The sequence below is a fragment of the Phyllostomus discolor genome, chromosome 7 (assembly GCF_004126475.2).
Source record: "Phyllostomus discolor isolate MPI-MPIP mPhyDis1 chromosome 7, mPhyDis1.pri.v3, whole genome shotgun sequence".
Taxonomy (NCBI): domain Eukaryota; kingdom Metazoa; phylum Chordata; class Mammalia; order Chiroptera; family Phyllostomidae; genus Phyllostomus; species Phyllostomus discolor.
In genome coordinates this window covers 111,012,012-111,031,668 of record NC_040909.2, presented here as the reverse complement: position 1 = coordinate 111,031,668, position 19,657 = coordinate 111,012,012, and the positions used below count along the sequence as shown (strand labels likewise).

General features: G+C 36.8%; 1 protein-coding gene across 2 annotated transcripts in view; it reads left to right on the top strand.

The window, feature by feature from the left end:
- The window catches only part of STK3 (serine/threonine kinase 3), a 252,662-nt gene that overhangs the window by 29,914 nt on the left and 203,091 nt on the right, over window positions 1–19,657 (top strand). For both annotated transcript variants that reach the window (XM_028533670.2, XM_036031288.1), the window contains exons 3-4: window positions 1,024–1,152; window positions 3,333–3,447. In XM_028533670.2, the coding sequence (XP_028389471.1) occupies window positions 1,024–1,152; window positions 3,333–3,447 (244 nt within the window). The remainder of the gene's footprint in view (window positions 1–1,023; window positions 1,153–3,332; window positions 3,448–19,657) is intronic.

Here is a 19,657-nt window from a genome sequence, read left to right as displayed (position 1 = left end):
GTGTAAATTAGGACTATAGCTCTGGCTGGTGTAGTTCAGTGGATTGAGCTTCGGCTTGCCAACCAAAAGGTCGCCAGTTTCATTCCCAGTCAGGGCACATGACTGAGTTGTGGGCCAGGCCCCCAGTTGAGGGCATGTGAGAGGCAATCATTTGATGTTTCTCTCCTATTCTTTCTCGCTCCCTTCCCTGCTCTCTAAAAAGAAAATAAATAAATCTTTTAAATTAGGACTATACACACACATATGTGACTTTGGGCAGCAAAGTAAGTTAAAGTGACAGCAGTTTTTACCTTGTCTTCTAATTCATACCAAAGTATAAGTGGCTTCCCTCTCTCATTGTTTTTGCTTTTGAAAAAACACATAAATATTTAATTGGCAAAGTTTCAAGTGTTGTAACAGAGGTGGTGTTGGGGCAAATGGCCGTAAGACCCTATTACTCATTTTATTTACATGTGAGTATGTGGCCTTCCTCTTGAGATGACAGTGAAAGGAGCATTTGAGGCTACCTTGGATCTGTGACTTAGGAGGGACCATACTCCCTGCTTCTCTAACTTGGGTATCGTGTGGTCCCAGCTGGGGGTCTCAGTTGCCCCTAAGGAGTCTGAACAGGCAAGGGACTTGAGTATTTTGGGGATGATTTTGCCTAAGGTGAGATCAGCCCTTGCTCCTAACTTGATGCTTTGGCTGTTTTTATTCTGTATTTTATTATTTGATCTTATATCTTCAACTTAATATCTTCTTAATGCTGTGTTTGTTTGAGTTAACAAAATGTAAGTCTATTTCTTCCATTCATAAGAAAAACAAATCTTTATATAGTAACTTGATGATTTTAATAGATTTTAAGTCAATACTTGAAGCATTAAAGCTAAGGTGTAACTCACTTTTCTTATTATTTGTTTACTTTGTTTTGTTGCCATTAACATGTGTTTTAAACTGGAAAAGACTACATACAAAAACTCATTGTATACTCCTTAACAGCTATGATGGTTGAAAGGAAAGAATAAATGTTTTGGTTTCTTTTAGGTCTTATGGAAGTGTATTTAAAGCCATACATAAGGAATCTGGTCAAGTTGTGGCAATTAAACAGGTACCTGTTGAGTCAGATCTTCAGGAAATAATCAAAGAAATTTCTATCATGCAGCAATGTGACAGGTATGAAGAGATTTTAGTTCTTTATTTGCCTTCATTTTGATGTATTTTGCTAATAATGTATAATAGAATGTTTTGTTTGGTTATCTTTTTAGTTTCCTGGCTTCCCATTAGAAGATGAGGGTAGCTTTGTAGGGCTGTCTTTAGGACATATAGCTCTTAAGCCAAAGTCATCTTATGAAGCAATGTGTGGTGGTACAAAATACTCAGTTTTCCCATTTTCAGGGCAAATTTATGGGCAAACATTATTTTTTGATTTTAAGGGGTGGTCATTTAACAGTATTTTTTGTAGAACTTTTTGCTGATTAAAAGCAATTCTGTTTACTGTGCCAGGATCTAGGAATACCAAGACAACTAAGGTACTGTTTTTCCTTTTCAGGGGCTGGCTGGTAATGTAGCTGGGAAGACAGGTACAAATAAACAGCCATAATAAGCTCGGTCACTATACTGACTGGTGCTAGAGGTGATGTGAGAACAGGGAGGCAGGGCACCTACCTCAGTCAGGAGCCAGGAAGTCTGGAATGCTGAGGAAGAGTTAAGTTGGTAAAGAAATGGAGGGATGAGAGAGAGAGAGTAAAAGAATACAGGTAGAGAGGTGGAAAAGAGCTTGCTGGTGTTCTGACAGGCTTAGAACTACTGGAGTGGAAAGCATGGGGTAGACTTGTGTGCACTGAGTTTGGATAGTAAATGGAGCTAATCAGGAAGGGACTTACTGTGCCCTATTCCGTAGCCCAGTGTTTATAAGGGCTGCAGAGTTTACAAATTAGGACTCTATTTAGCCTGTATTACTTAATCAAAGAGGGACTTATCCTCTCTTTAGGAAAGGTCTGGAGATAGGGCTGATACAGCAGCAACCATGTAATGGCTGTCTTAGGCCTTTTTTTCTTAAACTGTGCTCTTATTAGCATATGACCTTTGTTCTCATGTTTATTATCTCATGTTTATAAGTGGGCTGCTCCAGCTCCAGCCTTATTGTCTGTATTCCAGGCAGGGGCGGGAAGGGAAGAAGCAGGAAAAGGCTTTCCTAGAAGCCCCCCCCAGTTAACGTTTTATTTATCAGAGTTAACACATGATGACAGAACTGGTGACTAGGGGAGTCTGGACACCTGATCACCCCTAATCAAATCAGGGCCCTGTTAATAAGAGATCTATGGAAAACTTTCTCTTCCAACAGTATATAAGATTCATATAAGCTCTTTGGCTCATGAAATGACTGAATAATCTTAGAGCAACTTTCTTGCTTGGGTTTGTTTAATTTTGCTTTTCTTTATTTTGTGTTATATATTTAGATTATGTTACATATTTCCCTTTAAGGCTGCATAACTGGAAATTCAAGTGGTTATGGAAAACAATATATTCCAAATTCCTCAGTCCCCAGATCTAAAAATATAATTATAAAATTTCCCCAGACCTTTCTGTTAATTTGGTAACTGGATAAGAATGTGGTTCACACAATTTGATGTAGAAAAGAAGATTGAGCATAGCATAATGCCAGGCCCATCGGGGGCTTAATACTTGCATAATGCTATTTTTTGGGGGTGGGGCACCTAAATATACATGTTTAATTTCTAATACATCAGTTTTTTAAAAAACTGGTCATGTTTTCCTTTGTAAGTCTTCCTAAAACAACTTGGCTATAAACACAGTTTACTCTGCTCTGAATCTCAGTTTAGAATAGTTCAAATTGTTAATAATTTTAATTATCTGAATTTAAAGCAAAACATTATTTTTCTCCAGAATTTTCAAAGGCCAAAATGAAAGAGAATTTTTTAAAACTCTGGCCAAAATTGAAATATAGTATTTTAATGTTGAGTGTTAATATTTGACTGAATGAAAATCCTTTAAAAGATTTCATATTTAGAATGCTTTAGTTAAAGAAAAATATTTTCATTTGTTCCTTATGTTTAGTAGTAGTTCTTTACCAAAATAAAGCCATAGTTTCTTGGGAATTACTGAAAACATTTGGGCCTCTGGTTTGTAAACCTGTTAAATTTTATCCATGACTTAAATAGTTATACACAGTTGGTGAGCCCTACATATAGACAATTCAATGTGCAGTAGGAATTTAGTTATTAAGTTTACTTACTGGGACATTATGGAATGTTGAAATACTTTGTATTGGGATCAAGAAGTAATTTTCTTTGGGAATAACTAAGTTTGGTTGCCGGTACCCTTTTCTGCAGCCCATATGTTGTAAAGTACTATGGCAGTTACTTTAAGAACACAGACCTCTGGATTGTTATGGAGTACTGTGGAGCTGGCTCTGTCTCGGACATAATTAGGTTACGAAACAAGACAGTAAGTATTTAAATTTTTTTTTAAATTTCATTTCTAAAGATTCATAATTGGAATCTAATTTGAGTAGGTAGTATTTTGTTACAAGGAAAATACTAGTGTGAAAAAAGGAAAGGTTTTAGAGTGTAAAGGGATCTAGTATGAGGTATGAGAATGAGCCACACATCTTTGTATGGCCAATTTAGGAGTCGTATGATTGTTTAATTTATATATTGGGATACTTTTTGGTAAGTCACTAAGAAACTACCGTGGTATTCCTCTTTTACATTGTAAATCATTGTGTATGTTCTTTATTAATCGAGTTTAGTAAGTTATGGCTAGAATTTTATTTAAAATTCATAGTATTCATGGTATTTCTTTAGTTTATATTATAACCTGTGGTTGGTAAACAGTTGAAGTTTTTTGTTTCTAAATTTTAAAAATAATTGAAAAATATTTTTTTGTCATTATTTTCCCAAATACTACCAGGATATTTGAAGGTGATAGAGCTAGAATGCAACTTTGTAAAAATTTTTGTGAATTCAGCTCATTGAAAGGTGCTATTAATAATAGCTTTTTATGGTTATATTTTAACCTTAAGTAAAAGTGCTATCTATTTACAAAATTATTTACTTTCAGCTAGCAGTATGTCTAGTTTTCTTGGATAATTTATAAGGACAAGAATGTCCTTTTTATCTGTGAATGACTAAGAATAATAATCAGTGAAATGATTTGTAATTCTGTAAAACAGTAACCCAATTACTATATGACATTATTGTATGTTGTCAGATATGTTTCAGTAAAATGCAGTCAGAAAAATACTTAACTACTTGAGTCAATTTGTGGTTAACCAGAATCATTTTAAAGTTTGATTGGGAATGTAAGTTGTAGGTTTATTCTACTAATTTTTTTTTCTGTTAGAGAAAATAAATAGGATTTCTTTAAAAGGAAGTGAAACATAAGTTTATATAATCTCTGTTTTGACAGAATGGTTTAAGTGATTTGTGACGTTCTAGTTATATATTTGAGAATTTCTGTGGTGCTTAAGTAGCATTTATGTAAATCAGATGACTTGAGTAGCAGAACAATGCTTTAATTGAATGTACTTATACTTCAGTTAGAGATGTGTTTTAAAACTATTTTAGGGATAAACTCAGCACATTTGGTGTTTAAAATTACCAGGTAGAAATATGAAGTAAAATTGTGTGAAATGGAAAATCTGTTGTTTTGATTTTAAATGTTAATGTTACCATTTTAAGTAGCTAGAAAGTATTTGATCCAAGTACTTTATTTCTTGTTGTTAATAATTACAAAGTTCTGTGAGATGAGTATGGATGGGATCCTTATCCTTCGGAATCTCATTCACCAGTCAGGAAAGGAAGATTTTAGTCCGCATGCATTGTTTTATAGAAGACAGGACCTCCTGAACCTGTTGGGGAGTCATGCATTGGCAATGGCTCTTCTCATAGAACAGTGATCCTTGGGCGTGGAAGGCTGTGATTCCCAGGTGTGAAAAAGAACCCAGAGCTGCAGGAGATGGATCAGGAGCTGCAGGTTATTGTCTCTGGGTGTTGCCTTGATAACAGCTCCTGTGAAATCTCAAGATTATTTGTTCTATTTTTCCATCATTATTTATTATCTAAAAGGAGTACCCGTGTTATGAAGGTTAGCAATATGTATCATCCTATTAAAAATGCCTTGACATTGTAAATATTTGGTCATTTTATAGGAATCTTCACTGGAGTGGTAACCTTGATTGTCTGAATTTCAGAGTCATGGCTGTTACTGATTATATGGCTTTCAAAACTGTGACCAGTGAAACAGTCGTCCTTGACTATGAAAACTTACTCTAGTAGTTACTGTTTTGTGGTCACAGAGCAACCAATCATTTCCTACAAGTATGGGAACCTTTTTTTCTTTTTTAGGGTTTCTATGCTTTTTTTTGTTATATAATTTGTTTCTTTTAATTTTATATACATTTTAAACAGCACAAGGCATTCTTATTTTTGGTATTGTCAGTGTTTATCTTTACTTGTATATCATATTACGCTTTTTATTGCTCTTTATTCTTTTCTGCATTTCTCAGTTGCCTGAAGAACAATATTCTTTAGTGTTTCCTTATGTGTGGGTACGATGGTGATAAGATCTCAGATTTTTTTATATGAAAATGTTATTTTCACTTCATTTTTGAACAATATATTTGCTGGTTAAAGAACTCTAGGTTGGCAGTTTTCTTAAGGTGTTTGATTTGTTTCAAGAGGAATAACTTGGAAAACCACTTAAGTTACCTACTTTTTGTAGAATTAAGCTTCTTTTTGAAAAAAAAATCTCAAGGATGAAATGTTCTTGATTAATTATAAATTGCTATGTGTTTTTGATCAAATTTTTTGAAAATTAAAGACACAGAAAAAACAAATTTGATTAAGTTACATAGGTTTTTTTTTTTAAAACTTGGTAGAACAATATTTATTTCCAGATAATTTACAGAAAGAGAAGTATAAATCAATATAAATCACACTTACATAAGATATTCAACCTGACTCACAAAAAGTAAATGCAAATTAAAAGGTCATTTATAGTAAGTTCCATTGTGCTTAAAAAACACTGAAGTTTGATTTTTTTAGTCTGAAGTACACAGTACTGTTTATATCTTTTTTTCCTTCTATCTGTATAGTTTTATAACCTGTCCCTTACATTATGCACTTTAGATTCCAGCTTCACAATAAGAACTGCTTCTTAAAATCAAAAAATTGGATTCATGTTTGTGTTTTTGTTAATGATTTTGCCTCATCCTCGACCCCACATTTGAGTCATTCTCCTGGCACCCCTTTCCTGTCTTTGCCTTAGTGAGTTTGCATCCATGAAGGACCAGCTCAAATTTCACCACCTCTTCGAAACTTCCTGTTTTCCAAATAGATACCAAATATCTATTTGGTAATTGGTTGATTAATTAATCAGGTGCAATTAGGTGGAATCTCTATTGCACCTTCATTCTTAAAGAAAGAACATAACAAATTTTATCTGCTCTTGTTATTATAATTTTTACTATTATTATTTTACATATTTTGACAGCTAGGTAGACTGGGCATCTTTTCATATATGAACTGGTTATTTTATTTCCTTTTTATACCTATCTTTTGCCTTTTATTGTTGGTGGTGGTGGTCTTTTTATTGTCAGTTTGCAGGACTGCCTGAAAGTTTGCTAATAGTTATGTGAACATTTCATATATTTTAAAAGTTATAAAGCCAACCATCTGATTATGTGCATAGATATTAAAGAAGGAGCTTCAGAATATATCTTTCAGAGGTTTTATGCCCTGATCTGTACATTTACTTTGGGAAATATCTAGGTAAAGACAAAGGCATAGAATTAAGTCTGGGTGTTAATTAAGTGTATTTCAGTGATTGGAAGTGAGGCTCGGTAGCAAAGGGTGGGTATTGGGTCTATTTGAGTGCTGCTGCTTAACATGGAGCAGATCACAGAGTTGGCGTTCGATCCCGGTAATGAATAGTAATTGTGGTAATTAATGTTAGTAGTACTAGAGGTAGAATGAAGGTGAAACTCTCCATATTCCAGTGGGTGATAAAAGTTTTGTGGTAGGCAGTTAGACAGGGATTAGCAAAATAAGGACAATGGGCCAGGTATGGAAAGCCACCAGACAGAAAGCCCCATGTACCTAGCACAACTGGCAAAACTGGGACAACAAGGACTCCGCCCCCAAGGTGATCTTTCCTCCCTTGACCTTTCATTTCATTGGTCATGCCTTTGGGATCTTTCCCAGACCCTTCCCCTGGCATGTTGCTAGTCCTGTGGGTTAGAACCACCCCGCCTCCCGCCCCACTCTGTAAGAAGGGGAATGAACAAGGGGGGCTAGAGAATAATCCTTAAGCATTAAGCCCCCAGGACAGTGAGGTTCTGACCTGCGTCAAATATGTCTAGGCCTCAATTGTGTTGTAGGTCCAGGCCCAGAAAGGCAGCAAAACCAGACAAGTGATGCCTGACATCAGGACTAGCTGCATTGACTAATGTCCCCTGCCCTGGCTCCAACCAATCAGTAGAGACCATGACCCTGAAAGGACACACCTGGAAAGCTGATGAATATTCTATTGGGATCCTCCCCTGAGACCTCCAGATAAACACCTTCAAGAGGAGGACCCAGTGCAGCTCCCTTTGTGGAGCATGCCCTTCCCTTTCCCCACTCCCTTCCCCCAGGCCAGTTTTCCCTGCCGGTTTTTCTGCTAAGCTCCAAGGGCCCTTCTTTTGCCCGTGTAACTTATTTCCTGGGCTGATTTCTTTCACAGCTCACTTCTACCTCTGTGACATTCTAAATACTCTTTCTTACAGTTTGAATCTTGGCTTTGAATTCTTTCTTAGCCAGAACTCAAGTAGTGAGGTTGCTGAACCAAAGTCTGACACCTGGTGCTGTTTCACAGCAGGTTCTCTGAGTCTCCTAACTGTTGCATTATGAGTAAAAATCACTAGTTAGTTAGTATTCCTTGACTCTCATTTGTAAGTATTGGGGGCTCTATACATAAATATATGTGAATAAAATTCCTCAGACTCACAAACACAGCTGAAGTCCTTGTATCATATATATTTAGTAACTGACATTTTTTTGCATTATTTTTTTCTCACCTTTTTATTTGACTGATTTTCAGAGAAAAAGAGAGAGCGAGTGAAATGTCAATTTGTTGTTCCACGTATATTGCATTCATTGGTTGATTCTTGTATGTGCCCTGACCAGGGATTGAACCTACAACCTTGGCATATTGGGATGACACTCTCCTGGACTACCCAGCCAGGACCTTTTTTTTTTTAAACATAATTTTAAACCATCTTTTAAGTGGTGGAACCTATGTGAAGGTAACCCTGTTGTGGTATCCTATAGTTGGAAATCAAATTTAATTAGTCATCTCTTAGTATTCAGGAGAAGAGAGATTTCAGTTGCCTTCCCCCACTTTAGCCACACAAGGGTAAACATTTTTACATATTCATCCTGGAAACATTCAAAGTGCCTGGAACAGCTACTGGCATCAAGCAAACCCTTGATAACAAATGTCTGTTGAACTAAACCAGTATCGATTCCTTAGTTGCTTATTCTGTGAATATAAAACAACTCTACCCATCTAGTCAGTGTTATATTTTCATAGGTAAGTTGTAATTTGCATGGCTACTACTATTTGGTGTTCATAATGCAGGTTATTACCAGATGTGGTTATATACCACAGAAAAGCCATAAAAAGCGTGCTTACTAGCAAAATTGGCATGTGTGAAATAACAAGATCTGTTGCATTAGTTCCCTGATTTTTACAGAAGTTGTATACATATTTAAATTTAATTTTTGCTTATTTTTGTAAATGTATTTTACAAAACCTGCCTTTTTGTTATTGTTAATGGAATTTAATGTAAGCATTTTTTTTTAGGTTTTTGAGTTTACAAAGAACAAAAATCCCGATTTGTCACACTAAATAAATAAAATATTTATAGGAATAATTTCAAAGCTTTTCTTGTGAAGAAATAGTTAAAAAGCCAATATATTTAAAAATAAATGGCATTAACATCTCTAAACATTTAAGCGTTTCAAGTATTATGTATTACAAAGTAGATATACACAACTCTGAAATGGAAGCTTTTTAAAGATAGATTATAATTTTGATTGGAGGCTTTCAAAGGGCTTTTAAACTGATCTTTACATAATTGTAGTGTTATGCCTTGACATATGTAAGAAATAGAGTCTATGCTTTAGGTGTTTATTATATACTTGAAAATGTTCTAAGAAAATGCCTAAGGCGTTCTCTTCCATTTTGGCCCATTTATTGATTGGAGTACTTATTTTATTTATTTTATTTTATTTTATTTCTCTTTGGAGTACTTATTTTAATTCAGCCTAGCAGAAGGGATTTTAGTTTTGACCTCTTCACAAACTGGTTTTGTGATTTGGGCAAGTCAGTTAACTGACAAGGACTTCAGCTTCCTTATCTGTTAAATACGATTAATGTTTGTATAGTGCTTTACATTTTACTTGGCAGTTTTATTAACATTTTGGTTGAATGAAAGGTTCAAAACACAGTTACTCATCTAGGCCCAGTGCTCTGCATTAGAGGTACAAATAACTCGAACAAATGTTGCTGCTGTTGCATTGCTTACTCCTGAGCTGAGCTAAGGTAATATGCATGTAGAAAGCTAAATTCCATTCTGTGAACAGAGTTCTTTAGGAGTAGAATAGATGTAGTGTTTAGCCTGGAAGTTCAGAGAGAACTATGTGAGAGAGAGAACCCTCCCTTTAACAGATTCTTAGAAGAGGAGGTGTCACCTCCCTTTAGAATGGAGGCAGCGCTGTGACTGGGATTTGTGTTCACTGCTCACTGTTTTATCTCTACTCTTAGGACAAGGCCTGGCAGGTAGGATTCTCAGTGGATATTAGTTTACAGGAATGACTGAATGAAGGAATGAGTGTGAATGAGTGAGCCAGTGAGTCAGTTAGAGAAGAGAAGGCAAAGGACATCTTGAAAGAGGAAGAAATGCTCTGCTAAATTTGCATCTATAAAAATTCAATGACACACCTTCTCTGAGGTCACCTAAAGGAGAATGTTCCAGCATCTGGTTAAAATGGATTTACTTTTCTCACACTTAATCATTTGCTCAAAATTTTTGTCACAGTTTAGTTTGCTGGGTCTATGTTGGGAGTATGATGTTACATAATTTTTTGTTTTTCCTGGAGTTTTTCTTAAGTTTTTTATGTTGAGTGAAGCAGCACCTTTATCATTTTGCTAATGTTTTCTAACTTCTTACTCATTTTGTCTGTTTCCTGATATTTATATGATTCTTCTTTAAGACATTCTTTGGAGCTTCTTGTTCTCTTGTTCTAATGTGGACTCATTGCTTTTTAGGTCTGCTGTACAGCTAGCTGCATCCTTGGGATTTCTTTTCACTGGACTCCTGGGTTAGTGCCACTATTTTCTTGGTTTTCACCCTTGTGTTCTTTCTAAACTATCTTCTTCATGATACAAGAATAAGAGGTCAACAGTGAGTCCTCGCATATTTGAAAATGTCTTTATTTTGCTTTCACACTTGGTTAAATAGGTAGCTTATGCAGACTTTTACATGGAAAATAAGTTCCTCTCAGAGCGTCAGGAGTTTTCCTCCGTTATCTTCTCCCATCCAGTGTTGCTCATGTGAGAGCTAATGCCTGTCAGAGTCTCCTCTGTTTGTAGCTTTCCTTCCCCACCTCTGGAAGTTCTAGACTTTTCTCTTTATCTCGATATTTCTGATGTTGTTGCAGAATGAACAAGATATGCCTAGGTGTATGTCCTTTTTATTAGTTAGCACCCAGTAGTTCCTTTCATATAAACATTTGTGTTTTTCTTCAGCTTTGGAAACATTTCTTTGATAATCCCCCCCCCCCCCCCCCGCCGTTTTCTTCATTGGATGGTGAATCCCCTCAATTTGATTCTTTTTTATTTCACCTAGATTTTATTTGTTTGTTTGTTTGTTTGTTTATTTAACCTTTTGTCAGGTATGGTAGAGCTGGTTTCTTCTTTTTTTTTTTCTGATTCTTTACAACTGAACTTTTAATTTCCACAGTTATAATTAGTACAACTACTTTCAGGAGTAATTTTAATTTACAAGAGCTCTTTTGTTTTTGATTATTCCTTTTTCATAACATCTTCATTCTGGGACATGGATGCAAAAGCTTTTCTAATCACTATAAGAATAATAAGGTTAGACAACGTTATTCTCTCTTCCTCGCATTGTCTCTGTTTCCTCTGGGGTTATTAATTCACTCGTCCGATTTATCCTGGTCTTGCCCACAGCAGGGCTGACTAGCTGGAAGGCCACCCTGCTTTCACTGGAAGCATTGGGACAGTGCTTTTGATTGGCAGATATAATGTTAGGATGAATGGACTGGGGAGCTTAGCTTTTAGGCGAAAGGGCCCACAGAGGCAATTTGTTCAGTTTCTTGAGAGAGCAGCCAACTCCCCTCCTCCTGCCTTTTTTTTTTTTGGCCTGGGGATAAATACCAGAACGCACAAACACTGCATGAGCAGGGATGGGGTAGGGGCTGAGTAGGAATGAGGAGCCAGTTCCTGTTCTATTTTCTTCTTTTTAGCCTCCTTGGAAAAAGCTAACCTCCCTTTCCATCTCCCTTCTTCCGCCTGCCCTCCCCATCCAATAGTTTTAACTTGGAGTCCCTCTGGAGTTCACTTGCTAATTGCTCCTTTTGTGGCACATGCCTCTTTGCCTGCTTGGCCGTGACTCTCTCTGTAAAAATGCGTCCACATTTATTGTACTCTGTTGTGCTGATTTTTATGTTATTAGTATTTTGTCAAAAACATTCTCTGTCAGTTTAATGGAGTTTCAGGAGGAGGAAAGACAAATAACCCAGCAAATTAGCTGTAAATTCAGGTTGGTTTTTGAACCTGAATCAATGATATTCCCTCTCACCCCTTTCCTTACGTATACTGTGTATACTTCCATACTCTTAGAAGAGTATAAATTAGTACAACTACTTTCAGGAGTAATTTGCTAATTTCCTACAGAGGTGAATGTATGTGCACCCTAGAGCCCATCCAGTGGTTTTCTTCTCTCTCTACCCAAGAGAAATCCTAGTATACAAGGATATTGTCACAACAGGAAATCAGAAGCAAATTCAAATGCTGATCAGCACTAGACCCTGTGCTGCAGGACTGCTGCCGCTCTCTCCGTCTCCGTCTCCGTGGTTGTGCAGCTCTTCGGCGAAGGCGCCCTGTAAGAGTAGTATTATGGCTGGAACCTTTTCGAGTGCCCAGTACCCCAGCTGTACAGATGAGGCTGACATTAAAATACCAGATAAATTTTGTGTCTTAAAACTTATGTAAACATTCAGTGTGGTACTGAGGAGAAATTTTTCCTATCTGCCTTTATCAGGATGAGACATATTTCTGTGATATTGGCTGGGGGTGGGGTGAGGAAACAGAAAATAATGGAGAGGAAATTCCAGAGTGAAGAGAGAGACTCCTAGGTTATATACAGGGTGGGCAAAAAGTAGGTTTACAGTTGTTCATGTAGCAAGTTACGCAGTAATTCATGAATAATAATACCAGAATAAACTCTGTTTCACATACTCATAACTGTAAACCTACTTTTGCCCCACCCTGTATGTGTATTTTCCTGCAGGCTGGTGTTGGACTTGTTATTTCATAATGGAAATAATTAGGGGAGTCAAGTTATATTTAGTCATCACTTCCTTAGAATTTGAATGACACATTAAGGCCATTCTGCTTGGTGAATTCTCACCTGCAGAGATTTTTAACTCTAGTGACAGACATTTGGTAAATACTTTTAGTTACTTATATGGCATTGGTATGTTCCAGGTATTCTTCTAAATATGTTACATGTATTATTGCATTTAATCCTCATATGAGGATTGAACATCCATATGAGGTAAGAACTGCTATTAGCCCATTTTCCAGATAAGAAACTGAATTATAGACTGGTAAAGTAGATGAGAGGGAAAGAAAGGGTGGAAATTATAGCTAATTGCTGGAATTGAACTCAGAGCACAGACTCTGGAGCCAGACCGTCTGGGTTTGAGTCCTGGCTTTGTGACATATCAACTGTGAAGTTGGGCACGTTTCTTAACTTCTCTTGACTCATTTTCTTTATCTGCTAAATGGGATAAGAAGACTGCCCTACTTCATTGAGCTGTTCTGAAGATTACATGTATGTAAAGTGCTAGGAACAGCACCCGGCACATAAAAAGCCGTATGTGTATTTGCTGTTGATATTGCCATTATCATCCTACCATCCCACTTCTGTGGATGGGAGTATCTTTGCATCGTGAACATTTTCTGTCAGGTATGTTCAATGCAAAGGACTGTGGGATCAGGGACAAAATCCTAGCATGTACTGTTGGTACTTTGAATTATCTTTGTTAATCAAAAGTATACACTGCATAAGTTAGAGCTTACATTTTTAGGTACAGTGAGAGTTTAATGGAATCAAGCAGTGGTTGTTCAAAATATACTAGGATGTTTTATCTTAGTGCCCTTAGAATTAATGCCTTGTACATAATAGCCTTTTTAGTAAATGCTTGATTTGTTATATTTTAAAAATATGTGTTCTGCCTTGATCTTAATTATGTACTACTTCAAACAGATTTTTTTCTTTGGTGAGGGCATACTGATTTTTTTTTATTGATTTAAGATTTATTTGGAACTTCAAAGTTTGATATTATTTCATTGTTAATAATAGACCTTTTTTTTTTTCGCTATAGCATGGATTTCTATTCCATAAAGTGCTTTTGGGGGTTTACATTTGTGTCTGTGATATTGGACTAATTCATGTTTGACGTTCCTAATCACTTTGTTGCGTGTTCCCCCTTTGTGTAATGGATACTGGTTCATACAGGATTTACAACTCCACATACACTGAGTGCTTTTTTGTTGTCTTCTGATCTCTTTTTCAGGAATCTTTTCATGTGGGAAAGGATTTTAAAATGTCTGCCCACTGACCATTTTCACAGTAGAGTATCAGTTCTCTTTCTCTTCAGATCAAGGGATTATAAGCAGCGTGTATATATGTGTATTTACATATGGTGAAAGTAGTGAAAGCTTTCTTTTTGAATCAGTAGTTGTGGGACTTCGTGATAGATTATTAATCTTTTTTTTTTTCCTGGCCAGACATCTGCAATCCAGATTTCATGAAAGACAGCCTCTCTCTGCCCTTTTGTATATAATAATGGTTGAAATATTCTAGTTATGTTTCCTAATGTATGTACTTTGTATTGAGCAGATTTGTATTTTCCTGGAAGAATCCCATAAATTTTTTATTGTTTAAAACTTTGGCTATTTCATATTCTCAAGCCTCTTTTTTTTCGGTGGGATGAGATGGAGCGGTGAGGGGTAGGAGGGAGTTACTGAGCTGTTCTACTGTTTTTTCCCGGTGGTTTTCTCATGTTGAATACCTGAGAGCCTCATTCACTTCTTTTTCCCAAGAGAGGAGGAGTAAGGGGGAAAAATTTTGGTCGGAAAGAAGTTGGAATCTGAGGCTTGGTAGATGTTCAGATAAAGCGTTACATGTAAGCTTATGCATTACTTTTGAGATTTAAGTATTTCAAAGATTGCTACATAACTCCTCAAGTTTCTCTAAACCACTGATCTTTAGCAAGGAGTTTTGGTCACCATTGAGTGTGATTATACCATGTATGTCACAAAAACTAATGAAAACCGAGGCGTTGTAGAAATTCTATAAAATGCAAAATCTAAATGCAATATTAATACAGTCTGGAGTAAATATTTACTGCTGGGGGAGGCAGCACTAGGAAAATGAAGGCAAGAAGGAGACTTTTAAGGAAAGTCTTTGTGCTTCTTTTAAAAGACTTCCCCTACCCGCAATTGCTGTACTCCATTTGTTTGGGGGCAGAAAACAGAAGTCAGCTTCAGAGAGCTCATGCTGTGAAGTATCTGGAGCAGCTAACAGCATTTCTAGAGGTGCTCTGTGGTTTGTGCTGTACCCTTGTGCTTTATACAAACCTCTCTTCCAGGAACTTTCCCACTTTTTGGTAACAACTTCAAGTTTATTGCATCAGTTTCTACTCTTGGTTGTATTGTACAGATAACTCAGCCTAAACTGGCTTAAGCCAAAAAGGCAGTTGATTTGCTCACATACCAAAAGTCTGTGCAGGGCCAGTTTCATGCATGGCTTAATTCAGGGTGAAATGAATTGCTTGAATCCATCCCTTTGTTCTGATACCGCTGGATTGATTGACCTCACATACAGACTCTTGCTTCATAGGTACTAGACAGCTGCCAGGAGCAACCTGGGTTATACCTTTTTAGTTGAAATCCAGAGGTCTTGTACCTCACTGCATCAGAATGGGTAATATGCCTTTCTTTGAGCAAATCGTTGTGATCACTGGAATGGGATGTGGTGATTGGCCGAGGCCTCGGTCATGTGTCTAGGATGGGTCTGACCGCTAGAGATGCAGGGTCTAAGGAGGGGAAAGCAGTCATTTCCTAAAGGGAAATCAGAGTGTGTTAGTAGGAGAAGGGCAAATGGATGTTAAATGGCAAAAATATCTGATATTTCTACATGTTTACCACACCCCAAATCAAAACAAAACATATCAGGAATTAATCACACTTATAAAAATCTCTAAAATAACTCCTGAAATGAATGTTAAGTGTTAGAAGGATTATTTAGTGACATTGGGAGTCAAAACTGTTGGGTCCTCGATCCTTCTGTTACAGTAGTGGACAGTAAATTTGGTGTTTCTCAAGGAACCTGTGTGTGCTATGTAAGCAGCAGTGTTTGCTGTGAGAATTCCCCTGGGAGGTCCACTCAGGATTGAAGGCCCGTGGTCCCCTCTAGACCAGGGTGGCCTGACCCTGGCATTAATTAGTTCTGGTGTCCATGGCCTGTATTCTTAAAAGGATTTTCTCAACCTGAGCAGGTACTACTACTGTTCAGTGCTACACTAGAGTCTTAGGAGTATGAGTCCTCTTGTGTGGAAAGTAATTCTTGCTCCTTATTTGGCATCTCCCACTGAGTGAGATCGAGTTCTAAGTATATTGCATGCATGCCTCTTAAAGTTCTGAGCCACTGCATTAACGTGACCGTGCACCGTAGGATTAGACCCTTAAGACTTTTTCATGGCAATCTTATGCCACGTCTTAATCTCTGATTAAACACATCATATCCATCACCCTCCATTACATCTTTTCTAAATCTTTTGATTGGTTTATAAACACTTTTCTTTATGATTTTTTTCACATACAACACAGTCCCTCCAACACCTTTCTCGTCTACCTTAACTAAGTAAATTAAGCTTACAAAGAGGTATTTCTTTGGCTTCCCTTATTGGTAACCTGCCCAGTCCTCACCTTAGTTGCTATTCTTCTTGGCACTTCTCCCAGTTCTATTTCTCTTTCGTCAGTCAGGCCCACCTTCATGCACTGTATTTTTATATTGTTCATCTTCTGGCAGACTGCCTGTCATTGCCAGATTTACGATGAGCCCTGTGTCCCCGTCGTAAACCTCACCCTTGGCTCACCGTGACAGCAGTTACTTAGAGGGATGTGGTTTTAGTGTAGAGACTCCTGAATGTGGAACCAGAAGACCAAGCATCAGTTCCTGGGTTGTTACTTATTAGCTCTTTGACCTTGGGTACATTGTGTAACTCCTCTAAATTTCAGATACCTAATCCTAAAATGGACCTAGTATCCTATTACTGGCCTTCCCTACCTTAGTGTTTTCTTGTGAGGAGCAAAGATGGTGAGTGTCAGAGCATTTTGTAACCTGTGAAGTTCTATATAAATGTAAACTATTTTATTACTGTTAAGGCAGTAACTTTAAAAATGGTATTTAATTTTTTTTTGTATTTAATTTTTAATTGCTAGTTATCTACAGGAGATATTTTGTAATATTTGTCGAAGTGGTGGACCTTCTTTAGTATTAGGGAAATATGCTTAATCATTGTGTCCTAGCCAGTAAATGCCTGTTTAATCTTAGGACATCAAGAAATATGTGTAAGTTAATTTTTTAGAAATGGAAACTTAGCTCCTTAGGTGTGGCAAATCTCCCATTTTAACAATTTTAGATGGAGGTCTTTTAAAATTGTTTCACACAATTCTCTATACATTTAACCAGAATGTGTAAACCCCTTCTTCCTTTAATTATATAAATTAAGTAAAAAATTAAAGTAATAAGAGCACATTGTAAAAAATTCCAAATGGTACAGAAAAGGAACTCAGTGGCTCCTCACTGATTCCTAAATTTACTTCCTTGGGGGAATGCCAGGTAACAGTTTTTGGTGCGTTCTTTTCAGCACATATGTGCGCATATCTTGTTTTATACCAGGATTCATACCACATGTGGTGGTCTAGACCTTGCCTTTAAAAACAAACTTCTAATATATCTTTAGCTCTGTTCCCCCTTACCAGTACATATAAGTCTCTATGTGTATAACACAATGTATTTTCTTCAGTACTTTCGGATAAAATGAGTTCTAGCTTTTTAGTTTTTGTTTTTACAGTCAATGCAGAAAACCTTAAAAAAAAGCCTTACCTGAGGATATTTTTGTTGATTTTAGAGAGAGAGAGAAACATTGATCAGTTGCTTCCCATACACACCTAACCAGGGATTAAACCTGCAACCTAGGTATGTGCCCTGACTGGGGATCAAACCCTCAGGGTTTTTGTGCATGGGATGATGCTCCAACCAACTGAGCCACCTGGCCAGGGCAATGCAGAAAAGTTTTGTACACATGTTTTGACATACTTGTGTTGTTATGGCCATTGGATACATTGTGAGACATGGAATCCCTGGGTTACAGGGCATGTTCATTTTTAATGACTTTTTTTTGTTAATTTTTGGTTGACAGGGTGCTACCTAAGCCATACGTGATTTGTTTTTTTTAGTGCTGGGGCAGTTTCAGTTTGAATTATGAAAGAAGTGTGGATTTTGCCTTCAGTGCCTTTCTGCTTCATTACATGCTCTGACTCCTCTTCATCTTTCCTAATTTTGTCTAATTTTGCTTAAGATATTTATTATTAATTCCACCACAGAAATCTTCATTGGGATTTAGCTGCTACCACAGCTAGCTATTTCTACTACTGTAAATGATTTCATTATTATATCCTCCATACTAGTCTTCCTAATTCTAGTCTCTGGCTGACAGTCTGCTGTCAGAGTTCTTTCTCCAAAAGTTCAGATATGATCATATCATCTTTCCACTTAAGAATATGTAGGTATATAAAGCAGAGCTTGGCTCTAGTCTACCTTCACATTTTGCACTATTTTCCCATACACATTATATTCAAACCAAAAAACTATTCACCAGTACTAGACTTCATACATTTTTATGCCCATTGCCTTTATACGTTCCTAGTATTTTCTTCCTCCTTTGGTCACCTGACAAACTTTATTCATTCTTCAAGAGTCCACTCAAAAGTCACCTCCTCTGTGAAGGCTTCCTAGAGTGGGAAGAATTGTGTGGTGAGATCATCAAGGCTGGCAGGAACTACATCATTCAAGGCCTCGAGGGTTACATTAGATGGTTTGAATTTTATTTTAAGAATGTTGGTTCTGATGCATAATCACCTTTAGGATCTGCATCCTGGAGTGATCCTCTAGCTAATCCTGTTGTTGTAGGTATCACTTAGTGATTAGCTTAGTGACTAGCTTAGTTAGCTTGATCACTAACAGGATTAGCTAGAGGATTGTTGTTGCTGTGCCCCTTCCTTCCTACTAAATTCTGAGCACCGTGAAGGAAAGGGCAGTTAACAGGAGCTCAGTAAATTCTTGTTAGTGCCTACCTTCTACAGTTGTGTTTGGGTATCGAATGAAATGATACTTTTAATGTGCTTGGCATTGTAAAAACTCAATAAATGTAAGCTGTTGTTGATGTTATTATCATCACTGATAGGTGAGTCCTGACTTGGGGAATACATAGGAGGACCTCTTGAGAGAGGCAAGATCTCAGTTAGACCTTAAAAGACTGTAAAGATCACATCAGTAAATTCATTTATTAAAGATTTTTTAAATTTCTTTTTAAAGAGAGGGAAAGAGAGGGAGAAAGAGAGGGAGAGAAACCTCAGTGTGTGGTTGCCTATCATGAGTTCCCTACTGGGGACCTGGTCCACAACCCAGGCATGTGCCCTGACTGGGAATTGAACCAGTGACCCTTTGGTTCACAGGCTGGCACTCAATCCACTGAGCCATACAAGCCAGGGCTCACATCAGTAAATTAAATGGTTTTCAAAGACTTTATGAAAAGTCACTGTGAAATTGCAACTTAAAATTTTATACTGAAATATCTATAGTTATCTGTGTATCTGTGGCAGTTGAAAGGGGGAACTATTTCTCAAAATTTTTTGTTTCCTTAATATATAACAGGTACTAAATATAGAATCAATGTGTTACTTTATATATAAAAATAATATATCAAAAGCTAAATTTAGCTAACATTGTCAAAGATTCATTTTTAGAAAGTAAAAAATTTTTACATTTTTTATGAACTTACAGAACCTCACTTAATTTGTTTTTAGTGACGTAAAAACATCACAGCAGTATATGTGTTTTAAGACAGCTTGTGCATGTGCCCTTGAGACAAGTTGGTGGGTGCATTTTTTATCAAAGCCATACACACAGTGACATATTAAATGTATCGTATCATTATACTAATCATATAACTCTAGAAACAAAAGTACCCAGAGGACTAAAGCCTATCAAAACCATCTTTTTGTTTTTGTA